Source organism: Herpailurus yagouaroundi, unplaced genomic scaffold, assembly GCF_014898765.1.
Source record: "Herpailurus yagouaroundi ecotype Mexico unplaced genomic scaffold, PumYag 182, whole genome shotgun sequence".
NCBI classification, from domain to species: Eukaryota; Metazoa; Chordata; class Mammalia; order Carnivora; family Felidae; genus Herpailurus; species Herpailurus yagouaroundi.
In genome coordinates this window covers 37,804,094-37,829,836 of record NW_024412413.1, presented here as the reverse complement: position 1 = coordinate 37,829,836, position 25,743 = coordinate 37,804,094, and the positions used below count along the sequence as shown (strand labels likewise).

At 35.7% G+C, this 25,743-nt stretch overlaps 1 protein-coding gene across 20 annotated transcripts in view; it reads right to left on the bottom strand.

Moving 5' to 3' along the window:
• The window catches only part of PPFIA2 (PPFI scaffold protein A2), a 478,162-nt gene that overhangs the window by 192,576 nt on the left and 259,843 nt on the right, over positions 1 to 25,743 (bottom strand). For all 20 annotated transcript variants that reach the window (XM_040491314.1, XM_040491316.1, XM_040491319.1 and 17 more), the window contains one exon: positions 5,602 to 5,703. In XM_040491314.1, coding sequence (XP_040347248.1) covers positions 5,602 to 5,703 — 102 coding nt within the window. The remainder of the gene's footprint in view (positions 1 to 5,601; positions 5,704 to 25,743) is intronic.

Below are 25,743 nucleotides of genomic sequence, written 5' to 3'. Positions count from 1 at the left end.
CTAAATTTCTAAAATTATACAACTTATTATTACATTTAAATTCCACCTAACCTATGTGAAATAAATTCTTTTCTTTTAAAAAAAAATTTTTAATGTTTATTTATTTTTGAGAGAGAGAGCCACAGAACATGAGCAGGGGAGGGTCAGAGAGAGAGGGAGACACAGAATCTGAAGCAGGCTCCAGGCTCCAAGCTGTCAGCACAGAGCCTGGCACAGGGCTCGAATTCATGAATGTGAGATCATGACCTGAGTTGAAGTCGGATGATTAACTAACTGAGCCACCCAGGTACCCTGAGTGTGAAATTATTTTCAATCACAAATGACATTCAAGTAGAAATACATTCTGGACTGTATACTAAATTTGGCTGCTGTAATACGGCCACATAATACGTCACTAACATCTGAGAATGAGAAACGTCAAACTAGTTGTTTTTGTGCACTTAACATCCTCTACCCTCAAATACTGTTTACCATCCCCTACAGTTCTATGTAAATGCTTAGGTCTCATGTTGCAAAAGTTGTGCTATTAGTTATGTCCTTAGTTATGTTATATGTTAGTTATGTGTCCTCTTCTGCTTATCATATCCTATCAGAACACTTTCAGATACAAGCACATATGCACACACATGTGTCTTCACCTGCCTTCAATTGCTAGGGTCTTCCTTTCAATTGGCCTGTACTTTCTTTTTTTTTTTTTTTAACATTTATTTATTTTTGGGACAGAGAGAGACAGAGCATGAACGGGGGAGGGGCAGAGAGAGAGGGAGACACAGAATCGGAAACAGGCTCCAGGCTCCGAGCCGTCAGCCCAGAGCCCGACGCGGGGCTCGAACTCACGGACCGCGAGATCGTGACCTGGCTGAAGTCGGACGCTTAACCCACTGCGCCACCCAGGCGCCCCTGGCCTGTACTTTCTACTCATTGAGGAAGTATGTTTGAAGGGATTTTATTAACTAGTGTAGACAGAAGTTTGTCAAAAATGGGAAGCTTCTCTTTAGTAATGGAAGGGGTCTCATTGTAATTAAGCGTTTATTTGTATAATTTCTTGGCTCAAAACAAAAGTAACGGCATTTTAAGGAATGTTTCAAATTAGGTCTTTAATTTGAATTGAAGATAATTAAGTCTTTTAGTTGGTGACCTATAAGATAAAATTATAGCTTTACTATTTATAATTGACATTAAGAATGCCTCATAATTTCTTTTACAAAGTCAAGCAATAGCTACTTTCTAAAACACTGCCAATAACATAAAACATTCTGTGAAATCTTCAGCCACAAAAACAGTTAAAATGGTTCCAAAACAATAAAAATTCTCCACTCTGTTATTAAGAAACAATAACTAGGGGCGCCTGGGTGGCGCAGTCGGTTAAGCGTCCGACTTCAGCCAGGTCACGATCTCAAGGTCTGTGAGTTCGAGCCCCGCGTCAGGCTCTGGGCTGATGGCTCGGAGCCTGGAGCCTGTTTCCGATTCTCTGTCTCCCTCTCTCTCTGCCCCTCCCCCGTTCGTGCTCTGTCTCTCTCTGTCCCAAAAATAAATAAACATTGAAAAAAAAATTTAAAGAAACAATAACTGGTTTATTATTTCTGGTTTTCTTTTAGCTTTTTACTAATTAATTCTACTAAAACATGATAAGGTTTAGTAGTCGATCTGAATTATGTTGAAATAATGGCAGGAGTAAATTATTTTCTATAAATATAATTTGCCTAAGTATGGTCAGAAAAGTTTTAGAAACAACAAATTTTGGGGGTGCCTGGGTGGCTCAGATGAGTGTCCATTGGACTTTTGATTTCAGCTCCAGTCATGGTCCCAGGGTCATGCGATTGAGCCCCACATCCTACTCTGATCTGAGCAGAGAGCCTGCTTAAGAGTCTCTCTCCCTCTCCCCCTCAGTCCCTCTTCCCTGCTTTCTTGCTTTTTCTAAAATAAAAATAAATAAATAAATAAATAAATATTAAAAAAAAGAAAAAATAACAAATTTTGCCTAATCATTTTTCTACACTTACAGTGTGATAATATTAAACAGTAAAGGTTTTTGAATGTTTTTATAAATATTCTCTACAATTTTTGAAATTTCTACTTTTGCATGGTAATTAATAATATTAGGATGACTTTTATTTGGATGTCCTAAATTTAATTACTTGAGGCAACTGAATTTACTGATTACTTTGATTTCTTTCATTCATTCATATTTTTGAGCTGGGGACCACGTGTTACTATAGTGACAAAATGATAAATGGCCACAACTTTCAGCTCTGACATCAGAATAAATACCTCGTATTTATCAATTTGCACACAATTGATACAGAATAAATTACTGAACATTAGAACTGAACTATAGAAAAATGTACAAACTCTCCTTTTTTCCTAAACACAACCCTTGTATCATGTATGATTTGCAAGTGACATTAGGAATATGGTCTCTTAAATATATATCCTGTGGTTAAGCTGAGAAGTAGATACCCTAAATGTGTCACTTATAAGCTGGGTGGCCTGGGGCAAATTATTTATATGTTAGTTTTACAATCAATTAAATGGGAATAATGAGATTTCTGTAAGGATAAAGTGAGTTAAACATACAAAACATTTAGAAAACAGTTCACATGTAATTAATGTTAGCTAGTATAATATGATCATTATTATTAATTGCTATATCCAATAAATCATTTATTGAATTCCCTCTGACACATATATTCTTAATTCATTCAAATATTATATAGTAGAGCCCTGTCTCATTTATTGTTTTGATGCTACTCAAAATTAACACAAATACTCTATCCTCTTATGAGTTCTCTTTGCGGACTTTTTTTGTTGTTATTTATCTCAATTCATGAGCATATGTTAACTCGCCAACATGGAAAGAGAATGGTATCAGAATGCTGGAAATGGAGACACTCACTTCTACTTTAAACCGCCTCACAATATAAACCAAGAGCAAATTCTGTAGCTCTTTCTCTATGACTAAATAGTGGTGTTTACAGCAGGGAAAAACAAAACAAAACAAAAAACCCCAACAACAACAAAAAACAGAACATGTAGACATGTAGAAGGAGAAATTATTACATAAATTTATAAAAAGTATTACATTTTACAACATTGAGAGGGCATTATGGGGGAAGGAAGAAGATATGTTTGATTTTTAGCCCTGGATATTTTTGGCAGGAGGGTGATAGGTGATTATGTAACTTAGGAAGTTGATATGTAATTGATACTTTGCACAAAGAAGGTTCCATAAATCTTTTTTCCTTGGTTTAATCAACAACAAAAGTCCTCCACACGACTGCTTTAAGGAATGTGGAAAAAGTGTTTTTCTCCTCTATTCATGGTTTCAAAGTAAATATCATTCATGCTCAAAGTCATGTTTAAAATCAATGGCTTCTGTTACCCTACTGGAATTTAATATTTCTATCTTTCTCACTTTGACCCCTGAAGAGGGATTTCAAGTACAGCTTGCCTTACTTCCTGTATCCTCCAAGGTTCCTTTGCAGGTGTAACAGCTGCAGGTACTCCTGGACCTCGTGGAGTGTAATATGATGAATATTGTATGGATGTTGCTTCCTAGTTCTCTGAAATTAGTCACAATCAGGAAGGAATGAGGTACTCACTCCATATTGCAATGGTTTATTCTTAGGCAATGTCTTCTCTAAGCTGTTGTAAATCTTAGTTGTTGTTGTTTTTTTTTTTTTTTCCATAGACGTAACTTGAGTAATTATGCCAATGGTCTCATGGCTAAAGGCACAGGCTCTGAAGTTAGACTGCCTCGGCTTTCAAATGCCTTCTCTTCTATCTATTCACTGTGTAAGTTCTGGCAAGTTATATGCCTTTTTCTGAGCAGTTGCCTCCTCTGTAAAGTGGGGGTAATTATAATGTGTCCCTCATAGGCATTAAGAAGGAGTAAAGGGCTGTAGGGAAAAAAAACTGTATAAAGAAGAAATACATAGCTAAAAGAAGAGTTTCTGGTGTATTTTAAATATGAGAATTAGTTGAAAGTCTACCAAGAAGTTTGCATTTCCCTCCATGTTCAGTTTCCGGATCCTACTTTTACATTTGGCTGTACTGTGCTACAGCAGGGAATGTAGCCTAAAGCATTAAAATGGAAAATAGTGAAACAGGGCAGAATAAATCTCATGGCAGAAATAAATTTTAAATTTGCATAAAAAATTATAACTTAAAAATCAAGGGTGAAAAAAATAGAAAAAATTCATCTGACACCCGATAACATGATCTAAACTGTCTTTGTTGTGTTCTCTTTGAGGCAGCCCATGTAACTGGCTCATCAAAGTCTCAATGAAAATCAATTCCTTGGGGGGCCTCGGTGGCTCAGTCGGTTAAGTTGTCTGAGTTCCATTCAGGTCATGATCTAACGGCTTTTGAGTTGGAGCCTGCATCAGGCTCTGTGCTGACAGCTCAGAGCCTGGAGCCTACTTCAGATTCTGTATCTCCCTCTTTCTCTGCTCCTCCTCTGCTTGTGCTCTCTGTCTCAAAAATAAATAAACATTAAAAAATAATAATAAAAAATAGAAAACCAATTCCTTGTGTGTATGCTGTGTGAATTCTCTTTACCATAAAATAAGACCCCTAAGAATAAGGAGATAAATTGAGTTTGATCATATAGCCATTATTCATACAATGCATACTTCTCATTAAAGGCACAAGTTCACTGTGTGTGGAGGTGTTATTTTTATGTTACTTTCTAAGTCCAAGCATAAAATGAATACACTATTAACTATACCTCACTTTCTCATTTTACAGTATTAATCTGATAGAGTTGTAACCCTGAAAATATTTTTCACCTACTTCATCTTGAAATTGAGTTATATATCCACACAGAAGTGTTTTTAGTAGAGAAATTTATAGGTAATCTGGTGATTTATATATTTTATGAAATTTAGTGACTTTTCCTTCTGAATAAGAAAATACAGCATCTTTGATCAAATTCTGGACTTTAATGTCACAGGGCATAAGACTGAAAGAATATATGAGTTTCCAAGAACAGAATACAGTAAAGCCCATCAGTATCATGAAATCAGAACATCAGAACTGGAAATCTCCATTATCTTCTGAAATAGGAAAGGTATGCCTCTCTTAATTAGGAGAGTTCTGCTCCAGTGGTTTTATACATTCTCTTTTTTTTTCTTTTTTTAATAAATACTTTGTTGGAGTGAAGTGAGGACCAATGCCCAGCCACTCCCTCACATCACCCCACAATTGAAACTTACACCCTCTTAAGCCTCACCTCTTCTGCCCACTTCCAGCCTCTGAGGTATTGGTCCCTTACTCCAATACAACAGTTAGGAAGTTTGAAACTCACTATTGAAATCCAGCCCTTCTTTTTAAACTCAAATAAAGCAAAGGAAAGAGGAATAAAAACATTTTCTAAGGCAACATAGTGATTTAGTAGCTGAGACTGTAATTTAGGTTTCCGGCCTTCCTGTTTTTAGTTTTATAGAATATTCTCCTTTACTTTAAATAACACACTATGAGTTAGTATCTGCTTAAAGTCTTCCTCAAGCTTTAAAATATTTTATTTGTATGAGTATACAAGAGATAAGGCACTGCATTGTATATGGAATTAATTCCAAGCAGAGGCAGTTTTATACTTACTCTCGTGTTGTTTCTTTCAGCTTTCAGTTCAGAAATTTCTTCTTCCTTTTCTAGAAGTTGTTCCCTACAAGCATTGAGTTCTTTTGTCAGTGCAGCAAATTCCTGAAAAGGGAATAAATACATTTGAAGACATATTTCAGATATAAAAAGAAATGTCCCACAGGGATAAAAAAAATCAAAATATAAACTTCTGAATGTAAAAAATGGAAATAATGACTTCAATGACAGGAATATAAATATATTGCTATTATTAAATTAATTTGGTTCCAATGGTCAGAAAATGCTAATCCATGATATTTAGCATTCACATTTTATTATAATATGTTGCTCAGATGAGTGTATAAAATATATTTCAAAATGTATCAGATACATCACATTGAAATTACTGGTTTAAATTTGGCCAATTTTGTGAACAACTCCAAAAATCTCACTTTAATCCCTATTTAGCAATGTTCAGACTGAGTATACTAAATCATCAAAAATCAAAACACAAAACAAAACAAAAACCATTACCAACAACAACAAAAATCCTACTAAATGCTATGCTATTTAGAGATTAAGATGTTCATTTATATGTTAACAAGATGAAAAAAGAGAATGTACCTCTTACAAAATAATAAATATCTAAGAGTTAATAAAATCATCTAGCAAATTATTAATTTATACATTATTCTGTTCTTCCCTTTGAAGCATAAGCACCTTGTGAACTGGGACTTTGTCTCGACCTCACTGCTACACTCTCAATGTCTAAGACATAGCGTGTACTCAGTATTTATTTTCAATAAAAAAATTAAGGGTTCTGGAGTAATCCTCTCTCCATGTGACAAATGACACTTTGGAGGAATCTTCAATAGCTTCCCCAAAATGGGATCAGAGATTGTATAATCTGGGTATTTTTACCATGAGGCAGAGAGTTTAGACACAGTAAAGATTACTTAAAAAGAAAATCAAGAAACTTAATTCAATTATTTGGCTATTCCAATGTGTAAACAAATATTATTTTAAAATAATTTTGAAGAATAGTAAAGAGATCCATGTTATTACAATGATCATTAAATTATTTAAAAGTGATTCTCAGTAATAAAACTGAGAATTGTTAAATCTTTGCCAAATATTTAAATATTTGGGAAAACGGCCCTGTGCTCAGAAGTCACTGTCAGAGGATCAAACATAAAAATGAAAATCAGGGAGACAGTTTGGTTAACCTAACCTCTCTAAAGGCAAATATAGTCAAAAGTAAGTGAATATGATGATTATGCAAAGCTGGGAAAGATTTAGGGTTTATATTTTTGTTTGCTTCAAACCATTTATTTTGTTGAGTTTCTGAGTGGCTATAGCCCAAGTGGGTACTTCAAAGACCTCAGAGCAGACTTAGAGCTTAGAATCAAGATGAAAGAATTCATTGTTACACTTAGGCTAGCATTATAGATAAATGTTTTCTCCCCCCATTGCTGCCTGCTTAAATGTTGTTGATAGTCTCTGAGCATATTCTTTAAGTGGAGAATGGAAATAAGCAACAAGTAGAAAATAATAAACATTTCCATAAAAAACAAAACTTTTTAAGAACAGCATAATTTTGATGGAGAAAAGAAGAAAGTGACAATTCCGTATTATATATTGTTAACATAGGCATTTAAAAGTAATCTTTATGGATATTACTAGACAAAACATAAATCGAATCTATATTTAACATCATATCAATTTAAAAAATATATCTGGGTTTATCTTTCTAGAGATGCAGCTTACTATATATGTACAGAAAGACAAAATACCAGAAGGAAGAAATATTTCAGAATTTTAACATGATATATTTCCAGGTGGTAAAAAAATAAGTGAGGTTTGTTTGTTTTTTTTTCTGCTTCCTCCTATGTATTTTCATCATCAAAACTCTCTACAATGAAGAAATATGCTTTTATGCTTAGAGAAGAGAAAAATACAAATGTATAAATGTACTGAAGCAATCACGTATTCAAAACCGAGGACGGCAATTGGTTAAGATGTTATTGGCGATAGATGACTTTGGATTTGTTTTATTTTTTATCATGGAACTGAATCCGAGCACGCTATTTGGTGACTCCTTGTATTAAGATTAATTTTAAATTTATTAACTTCCTAGCAAATTGCAGGCACTGCCTGACATTCCTTATCTCTTCTTGCTCTCCCCTAAATAACCAGTCGGGTAGTCTCATTACCATTTGATGGCTGAGAGGACTCAAATACTAAGACTCAAATCTTAAGTTCATGAAGCTCACAACCCACAGAAAGAGGGTTAGACTGTGAACACAGTTTTCTAGACCCCTTGTCTAGTGCTCTTCTACTATATCACTTCACCCTAGCTGTTTGTCAGGTTTATATGATTCAGATTTGAAGTGCATTTATCAGTAAGTTTCCCCCCCTTATCTGAAGAATTAGATAACCATTACGTAAATTATCCCTCTTACTCAGTCCAAAGGGAGTATGGGGAACTAGAAGGCCCAAGGCAAAGTATACCTTCCATGCAGAGTAACAAGATTTTGACAAGTACATTCTGTGTATCTGGGACTGCATTAGATGCAGACGCCACATATAGAGTTAATCATCAAATGTTTTTATACTTTTCCTGTGACATTTATCTCCTCTGTACCTACTTCTCCATCCTTACTGTGAAAATGAACTGAGTTTTATATATCTTTTATGAGATAATAATTACACCAAAAATAATTAACACTGATTCAGCCCTTACAATATGCCAGGTACTCTGCCAAGCAATTTGTATGATCTCATTAATCATAATAAAACTCTGTAACAAAATGCTAGAATGTCACTAAATAAAACTAAACACTCATACATGCAATCCAGCAATACCACTCCTTAGCATTTACCCAAAGGAGTTAAAAAGTATGTCCACATAAAAATATGCACATAGATATTTATAAAAGTTTTATTCATAATTGCTAAAACTTTGAAAGCAACCAAGATGCCTTTCAATAGGTGAATGGATAAACTTTGGTACATTCAGACAATAGAATATTATTCAATGCTAAAAAGAAATGAGCTATCAAGACAGGAAGAGACACAGAAGAAACTTAAATGCATGCTACTAAGTGAAAGAAGCCATTCTGAAAAGGCTATATATACACTGTATGATTCCAACTATGACAAAAGCAAAACTGTGGAGATTAGTGAATGACAGGGTTTGGGTTGGGGAAGAGCACAGAGGATTTTTAGGGCAGTGATAATACTCTGTAAGGAGAAATGTTAAATACATGTCAATATATACTTATCTAAACTCATAGAATCCACAACACCAAGAGTGAACAATTACCAAGAGTAATGTAAACTGTGGACTTTGGGTGATAATGATGTGTTAATGTAGGTTCATCAATTGTAATAGATGTACCATTTTGATGGGGGGTGTTGATAATAGGGGAGGCTGTTCATGTGTGGGGGTAAGAAATCTCTATACCTTCCCCTAAATTTTGCTGGGAACCTAAAACTGCTCTTAGAATATACAGTCTTAAAAACAAATCTCACTGAGGCCTAGTGAAAATAAGAAATTTGCCCAATGTTAGAGAGTCAGTCAGTGCTATAGATGATAACTTGTTTGTTTTTTCCTCCTGATCTTTCTAATTTGTCCTTCTTTCAGTCTTTGCAAAAAATTTATTGGTCTCAAGCTCACAAAACTTCTCAGAGCTTCCTACTTTCAAACACACCAAATGTAAACAGACTTTAACTTTTAAAATTGAAACCCTCTAAAACATGGCCCTTTCATAATTAATTCACTTTATCATTGAACAATAACTACCCTTTTGAGCAGGAGTCATTTTGCTCTGCCCTGACATTAGCATTTCATATGAATTACTTAATCTCTTCCCTATTTTTCAGATGAGGATGCTGAGGCTTATTATGGATGAATAACTTGCTCAAGGTCACACAGCTACAAATAATCCACCCTGATTCTAAAACTCCTTAATTTCTGCAACACTGCCTTCTTTGGGCTGAAAATGAAAAATTATCAAATTTTTTAATAGTTCCAATTGATACAAACTTATCATCCTTCTTATCCATCCACCCACACAACATTTTTGGGGCACCTACTACATTTCAGACCCACTGCTAGGTGCAGAGGACACAGAGATAACTTAACACTAGCTGCACTGACCTCCTAGGTCTTTCAGAATTCACATTTCAGGGGCATTAGAGATTTTTGTCACTAAAAACCCATCACTAAAGTTACACACACTTAACTTCTTAAGGTTAGTCTACGTTCTTAGAGACATTGTTGATTTACAGGTGACTCTGAACCTGTAAAGCCTCCTTCTTAGAAGGTCTGTCTTCTGCATCTACCACAGATTTTTCTTTCTTGTTTCTATTTCCACCTTTCCATTTCCTCATCTCTCTCTGTTTTTTGATTTCTTTCTTTCACATACTATCTCTTAAACATCCTCTTCCTATACTCCTTATATTTCCTTATACTCTTCCACATCCTCTCTGCCTAATTTATTTTTAAATTAGCAGTACACATTGTTAATGTTCTACAGTACCTTGTCCAAAATCTATCAATGCATTTACTAAATTGTTTTTAAAATAATTGAATTATGTGTTCATCTTCTCTAAGTAACAGTATGACCCTTTAATACAAGGTTGTTATCTTGCTTATTTTTATATTCTTAGGATTTAGCATAGTTCCTGACAAATTATAGACACTGATTCCTTGTTTTTACAATAAATGAATGGATCACTTTTGCCAAACTTTTTTACTATAATAGCCAAATGATTTTTAAAAGGTATCATTTGGTAGTTATTTCTTCTTCTGGTATCTTTAGAATTTGCACAACATATAACATGTCTGATATCCTTTTTACTTTGTAGCAGTTGTTTTTGTCTACATCTGAAATATTATGCTGTGCTATATTCTACACAGCAATGGCATTATTGTCTACTATGTTTTATTGCATGTATATATAAAGTGATACTATTATCAGATGTATTATTTATCCATTGACTATATTTTTAAAAAATGTTTATTTTTGAGAGAGAGATAGAGTGCAAGCAGGGGAGGAGCAGAGAGAGAGGGAGACACAGAATCCGAAGCAGGCTCCAGGCTCTGAGCTGTCTGCACAGAACCCGACATGGGGCTCGAACTTACGAACTGTGAGATCATGACCTGAGCCAAAGTCAGACGCCTAACCAACTGAGCCACCCAGGTGCCCCTGTTCATTGGCTATATCATATTGTCTTATTCATTCTCAGAGAAAAAAAAAATATTTAATCCATGTTACTTCTCTAGCCTATTGTTTCCCAAACTATAGTCTATAGAACTGTATTTCTGTAAGATTTTCAGAAAAAAAAATCCATAGTCAAATGAATTTAGGAAGTGATTTATATTACATATATTTGCTGTTGGAACAACATTATGGGCATCAGAATATTAGAGATTCTGAGGAAAGCTGGCTTTGTGGCTGAGAATTGGGAACAACCTAGATTTCCATTTATAGAAAATGGGTGAATTAAATATAGTAAATGCACATGATGGAATACTGTACAAAGGGCAAAATGAATAGGCTACATCTTTTTATAGAAATATGGAATGATTTCAAAAATATAATTTTAAGTGAAAAAGTTAAGAAACAGAACACAGTGTTTAACAGTATTTTCAGAAGCTGAGGACAACAAAGATAAATGTTATAAGAAAACTTCATTCATAACTTCACTGTTTCTGAGTTCAAAGGAGTCTATAGGAAGAGCTCAGTTTGCTTTGAATCACTGAGACAGGACTAGTAGATTAGTTACCAACCATAGGCCATATTCAACAACTTTTCAGACTAATCATTTGTTTTCCCAATGATAGTCTGCCAAAATTCCTACTTTTCCCCAGGACCAAAATGACTTTCCGTACTCTATTTGTTTCTTGTAATTTTAAAGAGCGGTCAGGACACAAAGTGCCATGTAAGTACCCTCAAACCAAAGGGGATGTACTGTTCTTTGTTAACATATACTCATGCATCTGACACACACACACATGCGCACACACACGTGTACACACACACATTTCTATGAGCACTCCCTATGTACTGACACTATTCTAAGTGCTAGGTAGATGACAATAAAAGAGGCAACTTAAAATCTTTGCTCTCAACATGTTTATATACATTCAGGTATTCACCATTGAAGCAACTTTTACTCAAGAGTGAATCATTTCTAGCTATATCAATCACACTAAAAACTAATTCTTCACAATGTAGATTAATTCCTTTAAAATTTAAAGCAAAAATTAACTCTTAGGACTGCATCAAAATCAAAAGCTTCTGCACAGCAAAAGAAACACACAACAAAACTACAAAATGGGAGAAGATATTTGCAAATGACATATCTGATAAAGGGTTAGTGTCCAAAGTATATAAAGAAATTATAAAATTCAACACCCAAAAGACAAGCGATCCAATTATAATGGGCAGAAAACATGAACAGACATTTCTCCAAAGAAGGCATACAAATGGCCAACAGACACATGCAAAGATGCTCAGCATCATTTGTCATCAAGGAAACACAAATCAAAACCACAATGAAATACTACATAACACCTGTCAGAACGGCTAAAACAAAACAAAACAAAACAAAAAAAAACTCAAGAAACAACAAATGTTGGTGAGGATATGGAGAAAAAGGAACCCTTGTGCACTGTTGGTAGGAAAGCAAACTGGTGTAGCTCTTGTGGACGGCAGTATAGAGGTTCCTCAAAAAAATTAAACATAGAACTATCCTACGATCCAGTATCACACTACTGGGTATTCACCCAGAGAATATAAAAACACTAATTTGAAGGGTTATATGTACCCTTATGTTTATTGCAGCATTATTTACAATAGTCAAACTATGGAAGCAACCTAAGTGTCCACTGATAGATGAATGGATAAAGAGGTTGTGAGATACACACACACACACACACACACACACACACACACACACACACATACATAATTCAGTCATAAAAAAGAATGAACTCTTGCCATTTGCAACAACATGGGTGGTGCTGGAAAGTATAACGCTAAGCAAAATAAGCCAATTAGAGAAAGACTAATACCATATGATTTCACTCACATGTCGAATTTAAGAAACAGAACGGTGAACAAAAGGGGGAAGAAAAAGAGAGACCAACCAAAATACAGACTCTTAAGTATAGCAAACAGATGGTTACCAGAGGGGAGATTGGGGGGGGGGGGGAGATGGGTGAAATAGATAAAGAGGATTAAGAGTACACTTATCTTCATGAGCACTGAGTAATATATGCAACTGTGGAATCACCATATTGTACCCTTGAAACTAATATAACACTGTATGTTAATGACATTAGGATTTAAATAAATAAATAAATAAAGCCAGCCAAGTAGATAACTGTAAGAATTCTATTATATATGTATATATAGACAGAATTTTTTGTTTTTTAAAAAATTTAAAGTATCATATCTTATACACAAACACAAGTCATCTAATTTCTGTATACCCCTAATTGTAATTTACAAGTCTTATAAACTGTATGAAATCTAAAGTAGTCTATTTCAGCTGAGTTGCTGGTCTTACCTCTTTTCTCCTCTGCCCACATCATTCTCTTCTTAAGCTGTTATTTCTTGAGCATTTTATTATAGGCTTGGGATGTTGCTAGGAACTTTACATCTGTTATATCATTTATTCATCATGGCAGTCTTAGTCTCCCCAGAACACATATAAGAAAACTTGATTAAAAGAGATTAACTAACTCTAGCAAGGTCCATGCTAGATATGGCAAAGCCCAGGCCTGTCAGATACCCAGAGCAGAGGTAACCTGCTTTTGTATCTTAAAAGTGGTTTTGCCTGTGTTTGCTGGGATGCGAGCTAAGGATGAACTTGAGAAATTCAAGTGTCTGAGCTGCTAATATTTGAAATAATAGCCTTTAGGTCAGTGACTTGTTCTCAACAGGTTTCATGCAAAGAAGCTTCTCTTGTTTTGGTTCCTAGATGTGTTATTCTCAAAGCGAAAATTACGAGGGCAGAATACAGATTGACTCAGTTCCAGTGCCTAATTACGTTCTATAGGAGTAACCTGGACAGAGGAGTGTTTAGATCAGAACTTCCTCTAGTCATCGTTTGTCTTCCTTTCTCCTCATGTCTCTTTTCACCTGGTAATTCCCTGAAGCCCACTAGGCTGTCCATCTTCAGACAGATGCAGAAATTTCTACTTTGATACATGTTCATTTTTAAGTGAGTTTTCTGTTATTTAATATTAAACATTGGACTGAAATAGACTACTAACACTCATTTCAGAATGTTGTGCTTACTCGAGGGGCTTTATTTGGGGGAAAAAAAAGACATATTTTCTATTCAAACAAATGGTTGAAAGGCTTTATTTAATAGGTGAATCCTCACCTCAGAAAAGCAGGTCAGGAGAAGCTGTGTGACAAGAGGGAAATTCAACCTTTTAATTTCAAGTTACTGACACCAGGCAGCAGTCTCCAGAGTAATCTCTGACAATCCATTCATCATAATTACAATTTTAACCCTCTTTACCTTCCAATTAAACCTGCATTCTCTACTCTTGGGTGCCACTTAATTAATTAGCTGGCAATGGTCTTATTTCTGCAATTTATCTGAGTATGTACTGGCTGAAGAAGTGTAAGCGAAAATCAGTCGGAGAGAAAAGAGAAAAAGGGTGAGCTGGAATTCAGCTTCACTAAGCACCACCAACAACCTCACCGACCACAAAAAAAGCATCTTTTAAGTTTATTCTCCAACCATCTAACATTTGTGCAAATCAAAAATAGCTCTGAGGAAAGCATATGGCATGGAAGCATGCTGACTTGACCATCTAGCATTTAAATTAGACAAAATTAACGACTTCAAAATGTTTTTATAATGACTTCCTTAGGCACTATCTCCAATTTACTATATTTTGGTGCCTCATCTTCTGAATTGAAAATTCTTCTAACAATTTTATTTGTAATGCTCAGTGGAAAGCTTTGGATTTTAAATCTACATTTCTTTGGATATAACTGCACATAAATTTACATGTATAAGGATACATATTTCCTTCCCTGCACCATAGGACATATTTTCTAGAACAAATTAATAGCAGAAATATCACATTGAAGAGATGAAAACAAAAAACAAAAAGTCTTAATAGAGTCTTTACATTATCTACATACACACACACACACACACATATATCTCAGAATATCAGGTATAAATTCACAAGAGTCTGTAGATTTTCAGTATGAAAACAAAAAAGCATTTGTTTTAAAGAAATTTATATCCCATCTCTCTCTCTTTCTCTCTTTCTGTATGTATATATACATTTCTTTTTACTATTATTATTGCCATATTATGTTATGCAATCAAATGCAGTGTTAATGACCTCTGGTCTCATAATTGCCTCCTAGACTTGCATGAGCTCAGGAAAAGCTGTCACCCAAAATTACTGTGCGGAACAGCCATATCTCATGGTCAGCCTTGGGCTAAATGGCTTGCAGGTAGGCTCGCCTGCATAACTAATACAATTTGACAGGCACAACTGGACTCTCAGAGTTTTCACAGAAATTGTTGAGTAAGGCTGCCCAATTTAAAAGGAAAATGAGATTTAAACTCTGTGCAAATAATATTTTGTGCCCCCTTGATTTTTATGTATCCATATTCCAACAAGAGAACTGTGTTGTCTTTTCCCTACAACTGCATAATAGCAAATTCTATTAATGTATTACGGTCACCCGAGAGATGTGAGTCTATTTAAAATCAATCAAGCTACAAGACTCATTTTATGCTAGATGTGGACACAGGTACCAGGTAACTTTTGTTTTCAAAACTTTTCCAATCAAGGAAACTGGCATCATCTAAAAAGTGGATATTTGTTGAAATCAAGGATAGGTGCTGTCAGGCAGGCTCGGGCTGTCTGACCATGAAGCCATGTTCTTACCGTGCCTCGCTTACTACATTTCCACTGAAATGTTCCCATCTTCTATCTTATCTCTGCTCTTCTTTCGACTCTTTAATTTGTCAGTCTGTGTATAGAACTGCCCCAGGTATCAGATGCTCTTTAAAAGCAGCTGTTAGAAATAATTCAGTTTTGTTGTTGAATCCCAGAGGACAGGCAATGCTATCATAGATTGGCTGGGGACATATTTAGAGGGAAGCACATTTTTCAGCAACCCCAAAATTGACTACTCTGCATTATGACTTCTGTGGGCCTTAAGTACTTTTGCCTTTGTGGGCCCCTTCATTCAAAAAAAGTGTTAAAAGCTGTATTTTGTGATTGTGTTGATATAAAGATTAATATAATCTAGACTGGACAATATTCATTTTTGCTTTTAATTTTAAAAGTAATTGGAACATTTGCATGTGCCCCTAAGAATATCGTGAACCCTAAGCAGTGCTTTTACTGTGCCTAATGGGTAAATTGGGCTTATACTCTGCCTACTCCTAGAAGTCATATGTGGCTTTCGGAGTGAAACAGAGCTGGGTTCATATCTAAACCAATAGTAGTGAACTTTTTAAGCCACAGTTGTCTATGTAGGAAATGTAGGTAGCAGTGCTTTCTTATTTGATGAGTGTGGGTAAAAATGAGCTCATTAGTCCATATGATTCAGTGGTTGTGCTCCTTCACATTTATCCAAAGGGATTGAAAAACGTAAGTCTGCAAAACTCCCGGCACGTGGACGTTTATACTAGCTTGATTCACAATTGCCAAATCCTGGAAGCAACCAAGATGTCCTTCAATAGGTGAATGAATAATAAATTGTGGTTCATCCAGACAATGAAATATTACTCAGTGGTAAAAAGAAGTGAGCTCTTGAGCCACGAACAACATAGATGAACTTGAAATACATATTACGAAGTGAAAGAAGCCATTCTGAACAGGCTACATACTACATGATTCCAGGTACAGTTTAAAGTTTAAACTATGGAAGACATTAAAAAAAACAAAAAAACAACAGTTGCCAGGAGTTGAGTCAGAGGACGTTGGCATGAATAGATGGAGTACACAGGATTTTTAGGCTGTGAAAATACCCTGTATTATAATATAATGATAGATACGTGTCATTATACATTCCCCCAAATCTACGGAATGTACAACACCAAGAGTGAGCTGTAATGTAAATTATGGACTCGGATGACACTGATGTGTCAATGTAGATTCATCAATTATAGAAAATTCTTGATAATTGAGGTGGGGGCATGTGTGGGGGCAAGGAATACCTAGCAAATCTATGTACTTCCCACTTAATTTTGCTGTGAATCCAAAACTGCCCTACAAACATAAAATCTTAAAGTAAATACATAAATATGTAAATAAAACAATGAGATCATTAATATAAATGTGACTAGCATAGGTCCTGGTTACAACAGATGTCCAATTAATGATATACACTCTGTTATTTTTTAGCTACGTGTGGTTATTCTATATACACTTTTATTTTCTTCTAAGACCCAGTTTTCCATATTAGGATTTTATATTTAATTATATGCTTTAGAATATCATGAATTTTCTTTTCCCATTCATGGCAACTGACATGCAACTCAAGAGTCACATAACTGACTTAAATAAATCAGTTAAATAAATTTCATTGAGATCCCTACTCCCTGCCATGCACACGTACTTTTCTTTTGGAAGATCCTAATAATAAATCAGGGAGGGCAGGAATGCTCTCAAGAGGAACAATAAAGAAAGGATCCCATTGGGTTATTAGTGGAATAGCATGGTAAAAATGATAGACATTAATGTGACAGAGTAAACACTTTTGTAAGAGAAAATAAATGCCTTGTTGTACCTGTTTCCTCCTTTGCACCTAGTATATTCTTTCTCTTCCATTAATTTGGATAATATTACCAAAAAAAACACATCAAATAACACTCTCTGTTCTCTTAAGCATAATATTAACGTCTGTAAAGACAGAAACTATGAGGAAATTCTCTGGACATCATAAAACTGTTCTTAAAAGCCTCCTAAAATGCATGTGACCTTATCTGCTCTAATTCCCTCCACACCTCATTGTATCTTTTGATCCTCCCCTGGGGCTTACACAACTCTCAAGATGTGAAATTACAAATGTGAAATTACAAAATAATGTATATTTGAGGAGCTTTCAGTGAACCCCTGTGTTGGTTGCTATGAGCTGTTGAGAGCAGCCCAGCTGCCTGCAAGTCTGGCTGGAACCCAGGGTTACAGTCTAAAGCCTTTTATAGATTGCCTGACTCAGGTGAGTGGGATGGACCACACTGAATGAAGAGCCCTTCCTCTCGGGATCTGGCTCTAAGTTTGACTAGCTTTCCAAATCCTATCTTTGAGTTGCTTCTGTAACTTCCAAATCCTGCTGTGCCTCTGCATATTATTACTGAAATCACAAAGACAGACAAACTCAATGGCCTAGAACTATGACTGACGTTACACACTCCAGGTATCTTTTTCCTTTAAAACTACTCCAGCTCCCTCTTGTACTTTTACCCAAATGGGAATAGCCCTTGGGCCTGGGTTTTATTGTTTCAGATATATGAAAAAAGAGAGAAGATCCTCAGAGAGAAACCCTACCACAGGAACCAATCCTTTTAGTTCTGTAACCCCATTAACAAGCTTGTCCTTGGGCTTGACTCATTTTATGGAAAGAGAGGGAATGAATCTTTTATTCAAACCAATGTCCAAAAGATATTTTTTTTTCTTATTAGATGCTTGAAAATAATTAGAAAATTTATTAAAACTCAACATTCTAAGCACATTAGTAAAATCACCTGGCCCAGTAAGCATCTTAGCTAAAGCATGTCAGGGCTGAGTCATTGCCAACCGACAACTCTGTTGGCAGGAAAAGCCAATTTTCAACAGCTCTAACGGTGTAAAGCAGGAGGCATGTTTGACAAGATGCTGCGTATTAATTTAAAAGGCTTTAGCATCTGGTTAGGTAACACCTGCTGTGGCGAACATTCCCAGGCACACAAAATAGCATTCAAGCTGAATATTTAAATCTCCCCACATAGCCCAACAAGGCTCTAACTCTAAACAAAACAAAACTAAATCATGTCTCTAGTCAACAGAGTTATAATTATACAGCCAAAAATATTTGGGCTAGGACAGTGTTTGGTATCCACTGAGTTAAAATGTTCTAGTGGGTGCCCTGAAGTTAGAAAGGATATTAAAATATATTGTCCTGCCTTGGAGAATTTTACTGTATGCAGCATTTAGAATAAGAACACAGCTCAGAGAATAACACTTTGGGTCCTATTATGTTGTATTAACACAAAAATAGGCAGAATTTGTCAGTGAGAAGGGGGAAGGGGGGGGGTGGCAGCCAAAAAAAACAAAACAAAAAAAAAAAAAAACCAGAGAAAAACAACCCAAAGAAAAGAGCTGGCAGGGATCTTCTAAGCACACTGTCTCTGAAAGGGAGTCAAGGCTCAAGGGTTATAGTCATGTGAGAATAAGGGTTAAGACAAGTACATGTGTACTCTGGAATTATCAGGACACACTAACATGACCTGGTCCCATAAATGTTCAAATAATGTAACATGTTCTGAGCCCATGGACAGCAAGACATAGTCTTAGAATAACTGAATTTTCTGGGCAGTTTCCTGCAGAGAAGAGACTTGCTCTGGTTGGCCTAGTTTGGATACCAGGTCTGCTTGACAATTCTCTCTCTCACCATGAGTTAATAAATTAACATTTTGATCATTTCTTTATTGGCCCCATAAAATATTCTTGAATGCCTAATATACAGGAGGTCCTGTAATCTTTTCAGACTTTATAATATGTACAGTGGAGAAAAAGACATAATAAACAAAGGTAGCTGAAGCAATTACCATACAATGTGAGAAATTCTGTATTGGGGGCTGAATCCAGGGTGCTCGGCATACACAAGCACAGATCAACCAAGCCCTGCAGAAAGTATGTGTATGGAGGGAGCACCTGAGATGACAGGTGAAAAATGAGTAAGAATTAGCCAGGCAAAGTGTGTGTTGAGTAAAATATTTTCCAGATCAAAAAAACACCATGAACCACTTCCTGCAGTCAAAGCAAATGAACAAAGAAACAAAACACTTAAATATACAAAAACTGTAACACTCTTAGAACAAACCATAGGGGTAAACCATAATCTTGGATTAGGCAATGGTTTCTGTGATACGACACTAAAAGCTCAAGCAACAAAAGAAAAATAGATAAAATGGACACCATCTGCTATGACCTGAATTGTGTTCCCCCAAATTCATATGTTTAAGCCCTGTTTGCCAATGTGATGGTATCTGGAATTGGGGACTTTGGGAAATAGTTAAATTGAGATGAGGTCATGAGGGTGAGCGTCTCAGGATGGGATTTCTGCCCTTATAAGAAGGGGAAGAGACACCAGACCTCTCTCTCTATGATGTGAGGACATAGACAGAAAGCAACCAGCCGCATGCAAGTCAGGAAGAGCACTTGGCTATCCTGGAACCCTGAACTCAGATTTCCAGCCTCCAGAACTGTGAGAAAATAAATTGGTTTCAGCCATCCAGTCTAAGGCAGACCAAGCTTACACCACCAGAATTTTGACATCATGAAAAGGAATAACTTTTGCACTTCAAATGAAATCCTGAAAATGAAAAGACAACCCACAGAATGAGAGAACATGTTCTGCAAATCATATATGTGATAGTAAGAACTTGTTTCTAGAATATATAGATAACTATTACGACTCAATAATAAACGACAAATAACCCAATTAATGAGAAAAAAAGTCTGAATAGTTCTCTAAAGATCTACAAATGGCCAGTAAATGAATGAAAAGACATCCAATATCATTAATCATCAGAAATACAAATTAAAACCACAACGGAATGCCATTTCACACCCACTAGGATGGCTATAATCAAAAGATAAATAATAACAAGTGTTGGCAAGAATGTGGAGAAGCCTCATACACTGCTAGCTGAAATGTAAAATGGTACAGCTGCTTTGAAAAAAGTCTGGCAGGGTCTCAAATGGTAAAACATAGTTACCAGATGATTCAGCAATTTCACTACTAGAGATATACTCAAGAAAATGAAAAACATATGTCCACACAGAAACTTACACATGGATGTTCACAGCAGCATTATTCTTTATAGCTAAAAAGTGGAAACAACCCAAATGTCCAATAATTGAAGAATGGATGGAAAAAAAATGTAACATATCAGAAAATGGAATATTATGTAGAAATAAACAAAATCCTGACACATGCTATAACGTGAACACACCTTGAAAATGTTATGCTAAATTAAAGAAGTCAGCCCCAAGGGACCATGTATTGTATAATTCAATTAATCTGAAAGGTCCAAAACAGGCAAATCTATAGAAACCAATAAAGGCAGCAAGGAGATTGGAGGTGATAGTTAAGAGAAGCAGGATTTCTTTTCGGGGTAATGAAAATGTTCTAAAATTGACTGGGGTGATGGATGCTTAACTCTGTGAATCTAATAAAAGCCAATGAATTGCACTTTAAATGGGTTAATTACAAGGCATACCACGTTTTTTCGTGCTTCATTTTATTGCTCTTCACAGAGAATTGTGTTTTTTTACAAATTGAAGGCGTGTGGTAACCCTGAGTGGAGCAAGTCTGTCAGTGCCATTTTTCAACAGCCGTTGCCTCAGTTTGTGTCTCTGTGTCACGTTTTGGCAATTTTCCCAATATCTCAAACTTTTTCATTATTATTATATTTGTTATGGTGATCTGTGATCAGTGATTATGACTCCCTGAAAGCTCAGCTGATGGTTAGTATTTTTTAGCAATAAAGTATTTTTAAATTATGTACACTGTTGTGGCAATGATGTGGAAACATTGGGGTTCAGAGAGAATGATCAAGAAGGAATTCTTGAGATGTTTTTGGTGCAAAAAGGTGGTATTACTGAAGCGCAGGGACAGGAACTGTGGGCAGAAAGAGCCTCACTGGAGGTTTTCTTTTGCCTTTGTTTCCCGCATTAATGCTATTGTACATTATAGTATAGTGCAGACACGACTTTCATATGCATGAGCAAACCAAAAAAACCTCATTGGACTCTCACTTTATTGTGATATTCGCTCTATTGTAAGTGGTCTGGAACCAAACCCACAATATCTCCAAGTTAGGCCTGTAAATGGTATGTGAATGATGTTTCAATAAAACATTTAAAAAAAATAGCAGTTCAGTACGGCTGCAGTGGAGTATAAGCTATGCTTGCTATTTGTTTTGGGCTTTGATGAAGAGAATGGGAGCGATGGAAGGGATTTAAGCAGGTAAATGACATTATTAAACCTCATCTTCCTTCATAGGAGTTTATCTGCCACTCACAGACATTGAAAAAAAAACAACAAATTTCTGGACTTTCCCAGCAAAATGCCAGTTGTTGGACCTTGCTGTGTTTATTAAGGTAATAATACCCTCGCACACTCTTTTTAATAGCCATTTGGTCTTCTTCTGGACACCTAATTGTTTCAATTTCAAAAACATTTGCTTGTTGCTATTTGAAAATTTTCCATTCCTATCCTTTTGATCATCTTGGTATTCCTTCCCCAGCAACAAAAGTTATTAAAAACAACACTTTACATAAGAAATATGCCATTGTTCCTTCTTTTGCCAGGGGACTTCCTCTAACATCTGAATCTTTCTGGTCAGTAGAAGCAAAAAGAATCTCAGAATACTGCTTCCTTGGGAAGCAATTTGTAAGATACATTTGTCAAGAAGAACATATATGGAAAAGCACTCACCTATATTCTTAACCTTTCAACTGCTCATAAGAAATCTTTGGCAAAGACTTGGCCAAAGTTAGGAAAACTTCTTGACCTACCTGTATTGTACAGATATTCACTCATTTATAAAATAAGCCCCATCAATATTGAATTGCTACACAAACACACAGTGCATAAAATTGCATATGGATAGTAAAATGTACATTCAGCTACATAATTGATTTTTGCTATCTTACATCATCTTTCTATAGCGGTATCAAATAACCCACATGAGTATTGACATTCTATCCTCCCTTGCCTGGGACAACTTTAAATAACCATTGTTTCATGAAGCAGCCTCACAATATTCCTCTTGATGCAATTTTAAGCAGCAGCTATTTACTAACCCAAACTGGTACCCAAGATGAATCCTACTTGCCATTCTGTTCTGGAATTTACTTTTTTTTATATCTTCAAAAAATAATAATAAATGTTTCAAGTAATCCGAGTTAGAAACTTCTATTATAGAAAGTTCTTCAACTGCAGAACCATGACTTAGATTATCACCATTTGTTTACGTGTATAAATTATGCAGAGAACAACATGGAAAAGCTACTTTATTTGACTGAGTGTCCATAATACTCCTTACTTGTTTTTTGTCTTGTTTTGTTTTGTTTCTTACGCTAATGTTGCTTGAGAGAATGAAAAATAGCTATGAGTCAATGTATATATTCAGATGTTCTTTTTTCCCAGTTTTATCTTTTGGTGTAAAAATAGTTTATTTAATAATATACTTCAAGAATAAGAACATATTCTATGAGTGAGAACTTTACACAGAAAGAAGTAAGAGGAAGTCATAAATCTTGGGGAAGAAAACATTTTTAATACTTCCTTCCATGTTGAGTTTTTACATTTTTAAAAACAATACCACACTTGTAAATATATACTAGCACCCACTCCCATTGTGTAATAGTTTAATTGCTCTGAAATACAATTATTGTCTTCTGATTATGTTCTTTAAAAATCGTGCATCTGGGTGGCTCAGTCACTTGAGCATCTGATTCTTAATTTCAGCTCAGGTCATGATCCCCGGGTTGTGGGATCGAGTCCTGTGTGGGGCTCCGTGGTGAGCATGGAGCCTACTTAAGATTCTCTCCCTCTCTCTCTCTCTCTCTCTCCCCCTCTCTCTCTCTCTCTGTCCCTCTTCCCCTGTCCCCCGCACTCTCTCTCTCATTCTCTAAAATAGAAAGTAAATAAAAATAAAAAATAAAACCCCGCTCTTCACAAGTAAGCAAAAATCACTTTGTGTTTCTAAGTCTCTGCCTCCAATGTATTTAAAAAAAAAGCCTTTTAATTCCCTATAAGTTTGTTAATTTTGCTCTATTTGAATAGATCACTCTTAGAATCTGTGTGGTAAAGTCAATAGTACATAGAAAACGGAGACCCTGACTGAAGAACTTTGACAGATGTTGAAATGTAAATTGTTCAGAACACAGTGATACGTAAAACATAAAAATAAAACGGTCTTTTAAAATTAATGAGAATTTTAGGAGAGTTATCTCTCATTTTAAATTACTCATGCCACTCTTTGTTTGACTTTAATCTAGAGTCTAAATCTTCAGATCCCAGTAAGACAGAGACTAGAAGGTTTAATTCTAATCCAAGATAAAAATTTCCTCTTATACATGGTAAATTATGAGGGCTAAGAACTAAGATTTTCTTGCCTCTGTAATATAGTCAGATCCTCACACTGGGCCTGTCATAGAAATTACATTTGTTAAATAAAAACAATTTTTAACTGTTCATATTTAGTAATGACAACTTTAATGCAAGTTAATAAGCATTTTTAAGAAAAACAACAGAAAATTTTGTTTCTGATAAAGCTATTGAACAAATTTTAAAATAGGCATACTAGTTTCATTCCTTTTAATTTTTAGATGTTTATTTGTTATTTTGAGAGAAAGAGAGCAAGCAGGGGAGGGACCGAGAGAGAGGGAGACAGAGAATCCCAAGCAGACTCTGCACTGCCAGAGTGCAGCCTGACGTGGGGCTCAAACCCATGAACCGCAAGAACATGACCTGACCTGAAACCGAGAGTCGGACACTTAACCAACTGAGTCACCCAGGTACCTCTCATTCGTTTTAAAGTGTTATTCTTTAAATATTTTAAACTTATATTATGTGTATTATAATTCTAATATTCAATATCCTTGAGAATAGAATTTGGTATTTACTGTTTCTTCTGATTCTAGCACAAGGCAACTTAGTTCCTCTTATGACTTAAAACATGGTTGCAAACTCATATTTGGTTTATCTTAACCTGTGGGAAGTCTGTAAGGTCTGGCTGATAGAACTTTCTTCAGTGAGAATATATTTATCCTTCTGCTAAGCACTATGAAGCAGGGACTACTTTAAGTTTAAATAATTAGGGGCGCCTGGGTGGCACAGTCGGTTAAGCGTCTAGCTTCAGCTCAGGTCACGATCTCGCGGTCCGGGAGTTCGAGCCCCGCGTCAGGCTCTGGGCTGATGGCTCGGAGCCTGGAGCCTGTTTCCGATTCTGTGTCTCCCTCTCTCTCTCTGCCTCTCCCCCGTTCATGCTCTGTCTCTCTCTGTCCCAAAAATAAATAAACAACTTTGAAAAAAAATTTAAAAAAAATAATAATTAATTAATTAATTAATAAAAAGTATGAACTTCAACTCTTTTCAAGGGCAAGATTGTGTTGTTAATCATGGTTTTTGCTGTGGTTTTTCTAAACCTAGTTTCCTAACTCAAGTTTATACTGATAGTCTTCCTGACATTTTTTTGCTGATGCCGGATTTATTCTAGGCTACCCTATCTCTGAGGGGTTAGCCATTTACTAGTCCTGGATTCATACAGGGTTTTAGTATCAATTCCCTTTCTTCCTCCCCTGCTCCCAATTTACCCCATTGCAATTAAACCCAAGTTGCCAGTTCTTCAGATTAGGAAATGTCTTCAGGTTGCTCCAGTCTTCAGAAAACATTGTACTGGTATTTTAGTGTCCTTTTTGGTGCATGTTGGCTTTTGTACTGGGAAGCTCTTTCAGACGTCTATATTTACCACATTGGCAGACATATAAGTGGAATAATATATTTATAGATATTTTATTAAATGATAAATACAAATCCCCATTTATTCAACATTTGAAAAATGTCACATGCCAAAATTGTGCTGATATCACAAAGATGGCTTTTAAATTCTGCTTATAGTCTAAGGAGGTCAGAGACATGTTCCAGATATACTGTGATATATATTATATTATGATAAAAATTAAATAAAAAAAAGTTAGGGATGTTTGGGTGGTTCAGTTGGTTAAGTGTATGACTCTTGATTTCGGCTCAGGTCATGATCTCACACTTGGTGAGATGGAGCTCCTAAGCGCAGAGCCTGCTTAGGATTCTCTCTCCCCCTCTCACTCGCCCCCTTCCCTGCTCACCCTCTCTCTCTCTCTCTCTCTCTCTCTCTCTCTCTCTC